Source organism: Eubalaena glacialis, chromosome 18 (assembly GCF_028564815.1).
Source record: "Eubalaena glacialis isolate mEubGla1 chromosome 18, mEubGla1.1.hap2.+ XY, whole genome shotgun sequence".
In the NCBI taxonomy this organism is placed as follows: Eukaryota; Metazoa; Chordata; class Mammalia; order Artiodactyla; family Balaenidae; genus Eubalaena; species Eubalaena glacialis.
In genome coordinates, this window is record NC_083733.1 from 61,851,476 (window position 1) to 61,863,590 (window position 12,115).

Consider the following 12,115-nt stretch of genomic DNA (forward strand, 5'->3'; position numbering starts at 1 on the left):
GGCTTTGCGGCGACCGGCAGAGGATTTGGAAGAACCCATCCTCTCTCTTTTTGCATGATGTCATTTTGAGGGGGATTAATTCCCTGGGGGATCAGCTTGCTCTAAACCTTGATAATCCAGATTTGTGATTTAATTCAGTGGCCTGAGTATCTGACACAAGGAGAAGGAAGTAGGAGGCTAGAGAGATAAAAACAGACTGTGCTTCCAAGAAATCAAGGCGGGGGCGGGGGGGGGGGGCCGGTAATCTCACTTGGATGCCTCTTTAATTAACCAGTTCCGTGCCCAGTCTTATCAAGAACGCCGTTTCTAGCCTCATGATTGACATGCCTCCTTCTACTGAGAGAAAGAAACTGAGGAGCTTTGAAGCAGTTGAAGCAAGAAGGGGGAAAGGTAGACTCTGTGCTGAACTCTTTGAGTCTAACAGGGGAAAAGACTACTTTAACCCAGAGGAACTGTGGGAAGAGACTCTGGCAGTTATAGGGATTTAGGATTATGTGAAGTCAAAAGATGTCATTAGTCTTTGGAATTTGGGGAGCGGCAACTAGACTGTTCTGTTCACATTTCCACACGCAGACTCTTCCTTCTTAAACTAGTTCCAGAGATGTAACCCCTACCCCATCTGGCCAAAGCTATCGTTTCTAGTCTAACCGCAATCCATAGCGCTGCAATGCCAGTCTCCCACCTTCCCTCCTTTGAGGGCCCATGGGGATGTGGTCCTCCACTAGGGCTTGATCCATGTTGACCAGGTGGAGAGTGACAGGGGATTCCAGAAACTCCTCAACGAGACATCATCTTCACAAACTCTGCAAAAACAAAATTTCTGGTGAGGCACCTCTTTGTTGGGTTTTTTTTTTTTCTTCATTTGCTTTTTAAAATAATTTTTTTATTGGAGTATAGTTGATTTACAATGTTGTGTTAGTTTCAGGTGTACAGCAAAGTGATTCAGTTATACACATAGATATATTCATTCTTTTTCAGATTCTTTTCCCTTTAGATTATTACAGAATATTGAGTAGAGTTCCCTGTGCTATGCAGTAGGTCCCTGCTGTTTATCTCTTTTATATATAGTAGTGTGTGTGTATGTTAATCCCAAGCTCCTAATTTATCCCTTCCCCCTCAGTAAGGTACCTATTTGTAAGAGTAGCTGCCATTGTTTTTTCCAGCCTTTACTATGTGTCAGGAACCACTGGTGATCTTTGGGAAATTAATAACTTGACCCCTCTATGCCTTGATTTCTTCATCTACAAAACGGGAATCATAGGATTGCTATTTACCTTATATGATTTTTAAGATGGTTAAACAATATAATGCTTAGAAGACACAGTCGGTGTTCAATAAATAGTCATTATGAGTCTCTGATTTCAACTTTTCAACCGATCTTGGAGGGGTAAGTACCGTTTTACAGGTAAGCAAACTGAGGCTGGTAAGGTTGACCAACATGGCTGAGATCACGTGGATGGTGAATGGAGAACCCCGGAAGGAACCCAGGCGGTACTTGACTTTGCTGGGACTCAATGTCAGGTGGACTTATTGGTCCCACCCAGGTCTTGAGGCCCCTCTGTCCTTCCCTTGCCTGTGGTTGGCCTGAGGAACTATTTCCTCAAACCATTGTACCTCTCCCAGATTTTCATTGATGCCTACTCTGCACCTGAGCCTGGCTAGATCCAGCAGGCATCCAGCAAACATTTGCTATGTCGCAGCCATGCAACAAACATCTACTAAGTTTCTATGCTGGGAATTGCACAGCAGAGATGGGTTAGAGAAGCTCCCTCTGCCCCACAGGAATTCACAACCCAGGAGGCAAATGTAACTCAAGGTCTGCAGTCATAACTTCCTTTGGAGAGGAAGAGAAAAATCCCTGTAAGTCTTCACAGCTGGGACTACTACACCAGATAAGGATGAAGGGAAGCATCTTAGCAGAGGTTGCACTGGCATGAACTCCTGAGAGATGGATAGGATTTGAAAATGCATTGATAACACGGGAAAGGTGTGGTAAGTGGAAGGAACATCAGGGAGAAAGGAACAGAAGTTGGAGAACACAGAGCAGTACCAAGTGTGCACCAGAGCATAAAAATTCAGAGAGTGGTTGTAGAAGATAGAGGCTGGGTGGGTGGGTAACTGGGGCAGCATCATGGATGCACTTGAATATCAGACTAAGAATTTGGACCAGAGAATGTCACGTTGAGAACTTGACGTGCCCTGTTGATGTCTCCCACAAAAATGATCCCCCCTCCCATCCGCTCAAGACTCCAATATTTCTCATTTATCCAATGACTCAAAACACATGTGCTGAGCTCTCTGCTAGGAATTGGGGTATAATGATGAAAGATTTAGTCTGTGGCCTCAGAAGGAAACAGGCAATCAACGATTGGAAGTTATTGTGATGTCATGTGCCAGTATCACAGAGGCATGTGTGGGTGTTATGGGAGCACCGAGGGATGCCGAGCCTGGTAAGAAAGATGGGGCCCCATCCAGGGGCATAACTAAGACTTAGCCAGAGGAGAGAGGAAAGGGTTTTACAGACAGGACATGAGCAATGACAGCAAGGGGTCCTTAGTGCATGATTTCTTTTAGTTTTTCTCTAAAATTGGGGAGAAAGGTATCATCTTTACTCCCATTTTGCAGATGTGAAAACTGACACTAAAAGAGAGGAAGTGACTAGGATAAGGCCACATAGTTAGTAAGAGGTGATCCTGAATTTGAAACCCATGAATCTGACCCCAGCATCCCAGCGGCTAACTAATCCACTCTCCTTCTGATGGGACATTTTTTTCCTATGATAAAGGCATCCAGGGAACAAAGAAGGGGTGGGAGAGGTGGAGTAGGAATGGGCTTCTGGACAGGGTGTTCCAAGGAGTGGCCAAGACAGAAACAAGGAGAGGTGAGAGGCACTGAGCTCTTGGAAATGGCATGGGCAGAAAGGGATGAAACAAACACCTCCAAAATCTAACCCCCCTCCTCCAACCTCAAACTGGGGGAAGAGTGAGAAGGAATGGCCGACTTGCAAAAAAATCACACTGGGGAGATGGAGGTGGCTGCCCCTATACACTATACAACATCACCTTCAAAGTCGACGGTGCCATCTCCATTAATGTCGGCTTCCTGGACAACCTCGGAGATCTCCTGGGGCGTGAGCTTGTCTCCCAGGAGCCTCTGCATGGCCTGCTGCAGCTCCCCCAGGGTGATCTCCCCGTCTCCGTTGGCATCAAACTGAATTGGAGCACAGGGGATAATATTAGCAACAATGACCACAATAATAATAATAATAATAATAATAGCACTGTTTATTGATCACTTATTGTGAGTCAAGAACTCAGCTAAAGATAACCAACAAGGACCTACTGTATAGCACAGGGAACTATACTCAGTATCTTGTCATGACCTATAATGGAAGGGAATACAAAAAAAAAAGAATATATACATTTATATATATATATAAAACTGAATATATACAGTTATATATATATATATAAAACTGAATCACTTTACTGTATACCTGAAACTAACACGACATTGTAAATCATTGTAAATTTCACCACTGTGGCCCTGGGTCCAATCCCCAGTCCGGGAACTACAATCCTGCAAGCCACGTGATGTGGCCAAAACAAACAAACAAACAAAACTCAGCTGAGAGCTTTTGCACGTTATCCTCTAAAAGTCAGCTCCTTGAAGGCAGGTTCAAGGAGTCTTGTTCCTTGTTCCATGCTTAGCCCTCCCTATGCTGTACACCTTTAACTAATCCACTAGAAAGTCTTAGAACGTAAATTCTATGTCCAAACATATCTGGGAGCCAACTGCCCTTCTCCAGCTACACTGATGCTAACCGGGTTCAAACCACAATCATCTCGTGCCTGATTATGGCGACAGCCTCCTAATTGGTCTTCCAGCTCCTACTGTGGTCCTACATAATCTGTCCTCCACACGGTGGGACTTGACATTTGTGTTCATTTAAAACACCAATCAGATCTTGTCCCTCCCTGGCTTAACGTCCTCCAGTGGCTTCCTATCCCACTCAGAAGAAAATCCTGACACCGCTCCGTGACACGCAAACTCCTATGGGATGGGGTCCTGCCTTCAGCAACTCTTGTTTATTTCATGCTACTCTCTCTCTGGCTCATGCCTCTCCAAGTACTCCAGGCTTCTTGCTCTTCCTCAGACATGCCATCCTGCCTTCCAGTGTTTGTACCTGCTGCTTTCTAATCCTGGGATGTGATTTCCCCTAGAGCAGTGCACTGCCCAAAGGAAATACAATGTGAACCCCATGGGTAATTTAAATTTTTCTAACAGCCTCCTACCGCCACATACACAAATTTTAAGGGAACAAGTGAAATTAATTTTTTATACTTGATTTTACTTAATCTATCTAATATATCATTTAAAAAATTTAAAATGTAATCAATTTAAAAATTGATTTAACCATGTAATCAACTTAAAAATTATTAATGAACTATGTTACATTCTCTTTTTTTTTCTGGGATCAAACCATTTTATTGAGGGGCATCAGGGGAGGGTCGAAGGGCTGGGAGGACAATGAGATCCCCAACGTCCTTCTCCTGGCCGGGATCTCTCTAGCTTCACAGTCACTGAAAAGTTGTTATATTCTTTTTATGCATACTGGATTTCATAAGGCTTAGTATAATACCATGCTAAGGACTTACTTAGTATGTCCTTAGCATGGTTAGTTAACACACCTACCCTCCAAAGATACTTAAACTAAGCTACTAAATCTTAATCCAGCATGTATTTTATACTCACAGCACGTCTCAATTCAGACACTAAATGTTATCAGAAATACTTGATCTGCATGTAGGTTTCATGAAGTATATAGTTGAAAAGGTAGATTTGCATACCCAAGTTGTTCCAAATGAAAGTTTTCCAATAATTGCATTGAGTATTCATTTTTAGATTCAAACGAATTGAAATTACATTCAATTGAATACAAATGGAAATTAATTTAATTGAAACTAATCAAAATTAAATACAATTATGTGTATACAACAGAATATTACTCAGCCATAAAAACGAATGAAATAATGCCATTTGCAGCAACATGGATGGACCTAGAGATTATCATACTAAGTGAAGTTAAGTCAGAAAGAGAAAGACAAATATCATATGATATCACTTATATGTGGAATCTAAAATACGACACAAATGAACATATCTACGAAACAAAAACTGACTTGCAGACATAGAGAACAGACTTGTGGTTGCCAAGGGGGAGGGGGTGGGGGAAGGAAGGGTTGGGAGTTTGGGATTAGCAGATGCAAACTGTTATATATAGGATGGATAAACAAGGTCCTACTGTATAGCACAGGGAACAATATTCAACATTCTGTGATAAACCATAATGCAAAAGAATAGGAAAAGGAATGTCTATATATGTATAACTGAATCATTGTGCTGTACAGCAGAAATTAACACATTGTAAATCAACTATACTTCAATAAAATTTTAAAAAATTAAATACAATTAAAAATTCAGTTCCTCAGTCACACAAGCCACATTTCAGGCCAGCGGCTACCACTGTGGACAGAGCATTTTCATGATCACAGGAAGTTCTATTGGACGATGCAGCTCTAGATCTTTACATGAAGCTGAGAGAGAAAACCACACAGCTAGTAGGTAGAGATCTTCCTGGGATTTGGACCCATGTTTGCCTGACTCCAGGGTGTCCCCTTCCGAACACTATACTCTTCTTTATTTTTGCCTCACGTAGTTGAAAGCTCTCTGAGAGAGAAGAGCATTTTATCAAGGAATCTAAGTGAATTTCAGCGAGCCCCTTACCCTCCCTGGATCTCATCTTTTTAAAGCATTCCTACAACAAGTAGTTTCAACCAGATGATGTCTTGGAGCTTCTTTCTGGGATCTCAAATTCTTGGATTCCCTCTTCCTATTACAGGCATGAGGATTAGAGGTTCTAACATGTGTTTTGTAGACTGCAGGATCTTGGATAAGGTATGCAATTTCCATGAGCCTCAGTTTCCTCATATGTAGTACTGGGATACATGACTACTTACTCCTAATGTTATTTGTGAGGACAAAATTCGATGAAATAGGTAGAGGACCTTGTCCACTGCAAGTGCTTGAAATATGTTATTTTCCTTCCCTATAAATCCCACCACAGTTAGAAAAATAACTGGGTTCTGTCCATGGTTAATGGCTAATCATAGACCTCTTGGGTGTCCCTCAACCACCTCCAACATTATGAAACTCACTTCCTTGAAGGCATCTCGCATCTCCTGGACACCAATCATCCCAGCTGTTTCTGCAAGCAATTTGGGGGCCATCAGCTCCACAAAGTCGTCAAAATCTACACGGCCACCCACTAAGGACAGAAGAGGCAGGTCTAGTGAGATTCCATATGCCCCCATCCCTCCATTACCTCACTTTGCCCTTCAACTCTGTTCAAGAAATAGATCTACTCCAATCTCTCTGCCTTCTAAGAGCTTCCTTTCTTAGCCAACTCAAGCCCTCTTGCCCCTCTCATCTGAACAGGAGTGGATGGGGTGCTGTATGGTGGAAGTAACTAACTGTTGGTGTGACCTTGAGAAAATCTCTTAATTGGTTCAGATCTAGGTTCCCTCATCTTCAGATCTGGAGAAGGGAGCGTATGATTTAAATGAGCACTAAATTCCTTCCAGATATGAACACTATCACCTCCTTGAATTCAACATTGTTTACTCAGTAACATGCCCAGAAGCAAACCCCGTAGCCATTTTATCCCAGCTTCAATGACAAAATCAGCTTGTCTCCATCTAAAAACCCATCTTTTTTGTAACATTATTCACCAACATTAGGCTCCAACTCCAAGTTTGTTTCCAGCATCAAATACAGCTCCAGTGTTGCCCTCCACTGACGAATCTTAGTGGTGATAGTAATAACTTACATTTAATAAGCATTTACTAGAGGCTAAGCCTTTACCTGTATTAACATCTTTATCCCTTCCTTTCTACAATCCCACAAGGTAAGGAGTGATATCATCTTCACTGGGTGGATGGGGAAACTGAGACTCAAGAGTGGGGGCTAACTCCACTTCTTATATGACTACAATTAGTAAATAACAGAACTGGGACTTGAACCCAAATCTATCCCTAAAAGTCACGCTTTTAACCACTTCCAATGTTGCCTCCCTAAGTAGAGTCTGAACTGTTTCCTTCCAGACTTCTAGCCCCTCTTCCCTCCTCCCTATCTCCAACTCTACTCTCAACCTCCATATATCCTTCCTAATTCCACCCTTAGCCCTCCCCTAAGCCCAATCATTCCTCCCACCCCCTGGCCTCACAGTTCATGCGGATTTGCTGGCCCAGTTCAATCAGTTCCATCTCCGTGGGCATGTAACCCATTGTCCTCATGAGATTCCCCAAATCCTTACAAGAGATGAACCCATCTCGGTCCTTGTCAAACTCAAGAAATGCTTCCCGGAGCTCTGAAAGTTAAGAGAGGAGAACTTTGGGGAAGTTGAAACAGTCACTGGGGAAGAGTAGCATCCCTTGAAACTATCAATGAGGCACTGACTAAAGACGCCTCAAAAAAGAATACATTATAAACTTTTTAAAAGGAGTGATGTATGAAATGTGTTAGCAAAAAGAATAGTTCCTGAGATCACTAAACGATAGCACTGAAGTCCTTCACATTTTTGGGTGAAGTTATGGGAAACTTCGAAACTACCAAGAGAAAAACATAACAAGTTTGGACTCATCCTAAAACTCAGGCATCATTTTGTGGGTCTCTGAGACACTTGGGCATGGGGATGGTTTCTAAACACTTGGGGAAGTACTTAAACTGCCACAAAATCACAGTTGAGTGGGAAGAGAGAGTGATGTAAAATTTTCATGTCAAGGGGTTTATATTGAAATGCACAAAGGAACAGAGAGCAGGTAAGTGGGTGGATGGCAAAGTGGGGGCATTTAGGGGAGAGAGCTTTACCTTCAATCTCATCTGGTCCCAGTGGTCTTTCCTAGAAAGGAATGCAGGGGGCAGGGGATTTGGAGAGAGGATCAGGGATCCACATTCACTTCTTGAAACACATCTCCTCCTCATCCTTTACTGTTTCTCTTCCCTTCTTGCTCCCGTCTACCCCTCTCGCCTTCTCCCATCTCCTGACTCCCATTCCATGGCTATTTGTTCTTCCTGCTCTTCCTCACCCCTTCTCATTTCCTCTCTCCCATCCTTGAATCTTGGTCTCTCTCCTCCTGCCTTTCCCAAATAGACATCCATCCTGTTGTGTCGAAATGGGTCCTGGAAGCCATGGAATCCAATCCCCTTCTTCTCCAGATGAAGAAAGCCAGACTTAGAATCACAGCTCACATATTCCGTTTGTTGACTGTGCCAGGCTTCCACAATCGTTTCATTTAAACTTCTTTGAGGTAGAGCCAAATATCATTCCCGTCTTATTTAAGAGGAAGTCGAGGGACAGAGAGGTTAAGGAACCTGCCTGAGGTCACACAGCTCCTAAGTGGCAGATCCCCTCCCAAAGCAGGGAGATGTTAAATCATTCCTTTGAGGTCATGCAGAAATTCAGGTGCATTGAGAGCTGGGATTTGAATGCAGGTCTACTGGTTGCCAGGTCAGAATTCTTTCCACTATACCCCAACTGGCTGTTTTTCCACCTGCCTCCATGCTTTCTCTCAAGGGTTAGAATCCCTTGGTTGTGGGAGCTGTGTTCAGTGGCACCCAGGCAGGATGATCACTGCCAGCATGACCAATTCCTAAAACCTTTCATGTTGCCACCACCCACTCCTGGACATAACTGAAGGGTCAGGCTTGGGTACATAGCACATCAGCTGGGAAATTCCATCAACCCCTGGCCTCTTTCACCCCCTTTTCTCCCTTTATCCTTGGAGATTTTTCCCCCAGCTTCTCTTTCTTACTATCCCCTTCTCCCCAAATCTTTCTCTCTCAATCTCTTTCTCTCTCTCATGATCTTAAAAACTAACAGTTAAAATCATGCCCATTGGAATCAAACAGACCTGACTCTGCCACTTACTAATTGTATAAGCTTAAAGCAAGGGACTTCATGACTCAGAGCCTTAGTATCCACGTCTGTAAAATAGGAATGAAAGTATTATGGACCTCATGAGTCATTCTGAGGATTAAATGACATCAGGAATGCAAAGCCCTTTGCACAAGTCTGGGCACAGAGCGATGACTTAATAAGTGGCATCTATTGTTATCACCACCTCCATCATCATCACCACCGTCATCACTATGGGTGTCAAAGAAACGAATGATAATGATCATCAACAGTGACATCATCCTAGTTTCCCTTTTCTTTTTCTTTTTCTCCTCCTTCATCTTCCACCTTTTGGTCCTGACTTCTGATTTCACCCTCACCCATCTTACTGACCCACGTGTCCCCACGATGCTCCCTGGAATTCTTCTACCTTCTCAGTTCATGCTCTCCCCACCTGCTCCCCTCTTGTCCCTTCCCTTCCCCGCCTCCCAGCTCCCTTTGCCCTGCCCACCATCCGCCCTCATTGTCCCCAGACTCACCCGCTGTTTCTCAGCGATTCCTTTTCTTAAGAAGATGCAGGCAGGGCCCATGGGAAACTGCATGGAGGGGGCAGGGCAGAGCTCACCAGGCGCCACTCTCAAGACAGCTCTCCCTCCTTCCCGTCCCCCTGGATGGCTCAGCCTCCTCGTCTTCTCTACCACTCCTTTGCCAACTCTTCCTGCCTCTCTTGGCCTCTCCCTCGGTCACCTTGGCTCCCTTAGAGCTGTGACAGCTGGGTCAGAAATCTCTACTCGGGTTGGGGAGGGATGACAGTTGTTCCTGCCTCCGCATCTGGCTTGAGAATGGAGGGGGAGCCAGTGTCAGGCTCTGACCTTTTATCCCCAGAATAGAATTGGAAGGATAGTTTTGAAAATGAGGATTAGAGCAGAGGGCATCGATTCATACAATGTTTCAACAGGCACGTTGAGTGATCAGCCTAAGCCTGGCCTCTGCTGGCCTTTGTGTATGTGAAGATGGAGAGGACATCTGGCCTCCAGGAGCTCTAGAGTAAGTCAGGAATGTGTGTAAATGAGCAGAATGCAAAAATTGCGTGACAACCTGACTTCAGGAATAGACATGCACAGTGGCTAAGAGGGGGATATGTGTCCTTCCTCTTGCTTTGCTCTTCCCTTCCTTTCTTCCTGAATAGTTCAGGGGGGAGCAGCAAGGTAGCCATCCATGCTGGTGGGGGTGGTCAGAGCCCAAGGAGGCGATAAGGGTGCCTGCACGGAATGGGGAGGGGACTGGGGGCCATCGGTGTGGGGAACGAGACCTTAAATAGGAGAGTGGAGCAAGGGGGAGTCCCCACGGCAGGGGGGTGGGGGGGGGGTGGAGGAGGTGGCGTGCAGCCCCGTCCAGAGCGTCAGGGCCTGGGAAGGTGAGGAGGAACCCATGGAAGAGCAGCCTGGTGTGGAATGCTGGAGCACGAGCTGGGTGATGAGGAGATCTACATGCAAGTCTCACATCACCTAGGGGAAGGGTTTGCGCTGTGAGCAGAGTGAAGGCAGCACGGTGTAGGGTGTTGAAGCCAAATCATGGCGAGAAAGGCATCCCTACAGGGGTGGGATGGCAACGGAGAAGGGAGACTGGTTACATGGGGGATTGTATTGAGGATAATGGGAATCAGGTTGCTCGCTGTTGGAAAAGGGAGTTCCTAATACAGTACAGAAAGGGGAAAAGGTAGAATGAGCTCTGTGGTGTTGGATTGGAATGGGAGGGATTGGTATATACTCATGCATTTCAACTTACAGAGAGGGATATACAAAGAAACACAGACGTCACTGCGTGTGTAGGGGAACATATATTCTCTAGCTAAGAGGACACAGAAGCAGTGACACCGTGGCATTAATGAACACCTCTACCATCCAGATCCTGACTTCTAAATACCATTCTCCACTAAATAGGAACCAAGTCTCCTAGAAGCAATGGCTGATTTCATGTCTGGAGCAGGATAAGTGTTAATATTAGAAGATGAGCCTAAAATTTACATCTTGTTGCGCCATAAAGCAAGAATCTGCTCAGAGAGTTATGGGGGCACGTCAACAGAACACAGAGGTCAGCTTGAAGAAGTTCCACTGGCCATTTGAAAATTAAAACAAATTATATAGGATACATAGGAAACCAGGAGTCCATACAAATACAGATAAATGGAACGTTTGATATTTACATAGCTCCAAGTACCTCTTCACAAAATACTAATCTCAAAGGAGAGTCCCTTTATTTTTTATTTTTTTTAATTGTGGAGGCTCCTCTATGACTGGGTCTCCTTGGAGTTTTTATATTTATTTATTTATTTATTTATTTATGGCTGTGTTGGGTCTTCGTTTCTGTGCGAGGGCTTTCTCCAGTTGTGGCGAGCGGGGGCCACTCTTCATCGCGGTGCGCGGGCCTCTCACTATCGCGGCCTCTCTTGTTGCGGAGCACAGGCTCCAGACGCGCAGGCTCAGTAGTTGTGGCTCACGGGCCCAGGTGCTCCGCGGCATGTGGGATCTTCCCAGACCAGGGTTCGAACCCGTGTCCCCTGCATTGGCAGGCAGATTCTCAATCACTGCGCCACCAGGGAAGCCCGGAGAGTCCCTTTATAGTGGGGAAACTTGGCGGACACTTTCTTTTCCTTTTTTTTAAAAAAAATAATTTACTTATTTATTTGGCTGTGCCGGGTCCCAGTTGCGGCACTCGGGATCCTAGCTGCCGCGTGCAGGATCTTCGTTGAGGGCATGCGGGATCCAGTTCCCTGGCCAGGGATCGAACAGGGGCGCCCTGCATTGGGAGTGCGGAGTCTTCACTGGACCACCAGGGAAGTCCCTGGCAGACACTTTCTTAAATGATTAAAATGAACATCATCAGTAACATAACCAACCAAGATGACACATTCCAATTCATATGCAATTATGAATTTTTGCTCCTGCAAACCTCCCTGGCTCCCCTCCTGCAGACTCTTCCCAGAGCCCAGCTCCAAGAATCATCTCCCCTTGATTGGTTCCAACAATTTTTAGAAGGAGGAACAGGATTTCACCAGGGGGAACATGGTCTCCGCTGCTCCCCTCAACTCCAGGCTCATCTCTTCAGGGTCTGCGAAATCCAGCCGTCAGCATGATCTTTTCACCCCTAGACCGTACT

The 12,115-nt window shown here is 44.9% G+C and overlaps 1 protein-coding gene across 2 annotated transcripts; it reads right to left on the bottom strand.

Annotated features, from left to right (window-relative positions):
- Positions 1 to 777: 777 nt before the first annotated feature.
- Positions 778 to 9,646, bottom strand: CABP5 (calcium binding protein 5). Of its 2 annotated transcripts, XM_061173392.1 has the most exons (7): positions 9,496 to 9,646; positions 8,598 to 8,600; positions 7,930 to 7,960; positions 7,286 to 7,429; positions 6,219 to 6,328; positions 3,063 to 3,210; positions 778 to 803 (listed from the first exon to the last, which is right to left on the bottom strand). In XM_061173392.1, the coding sequence occupies exons 1-7, from the start codon at positions 9,556 to 9,558 to the stop codon at positions 778 to 780; spliced, it is 525 nt and encodes a 174-aa protein (XP_061029375.1). In that variant the 5' UTR covers positions 9,559 to 9,646. The 2 variants fall into 2 exon arrangements, with proteins under 2 accessions (XP_061029375.1, XP_061029374.1); XM_061173391.1 differs by lacking the exon at positions 8,598 to 8,600.
- Between the last annotated feature and the right edge of the window lie 2,469 nt (positions 9,647 to 12,115).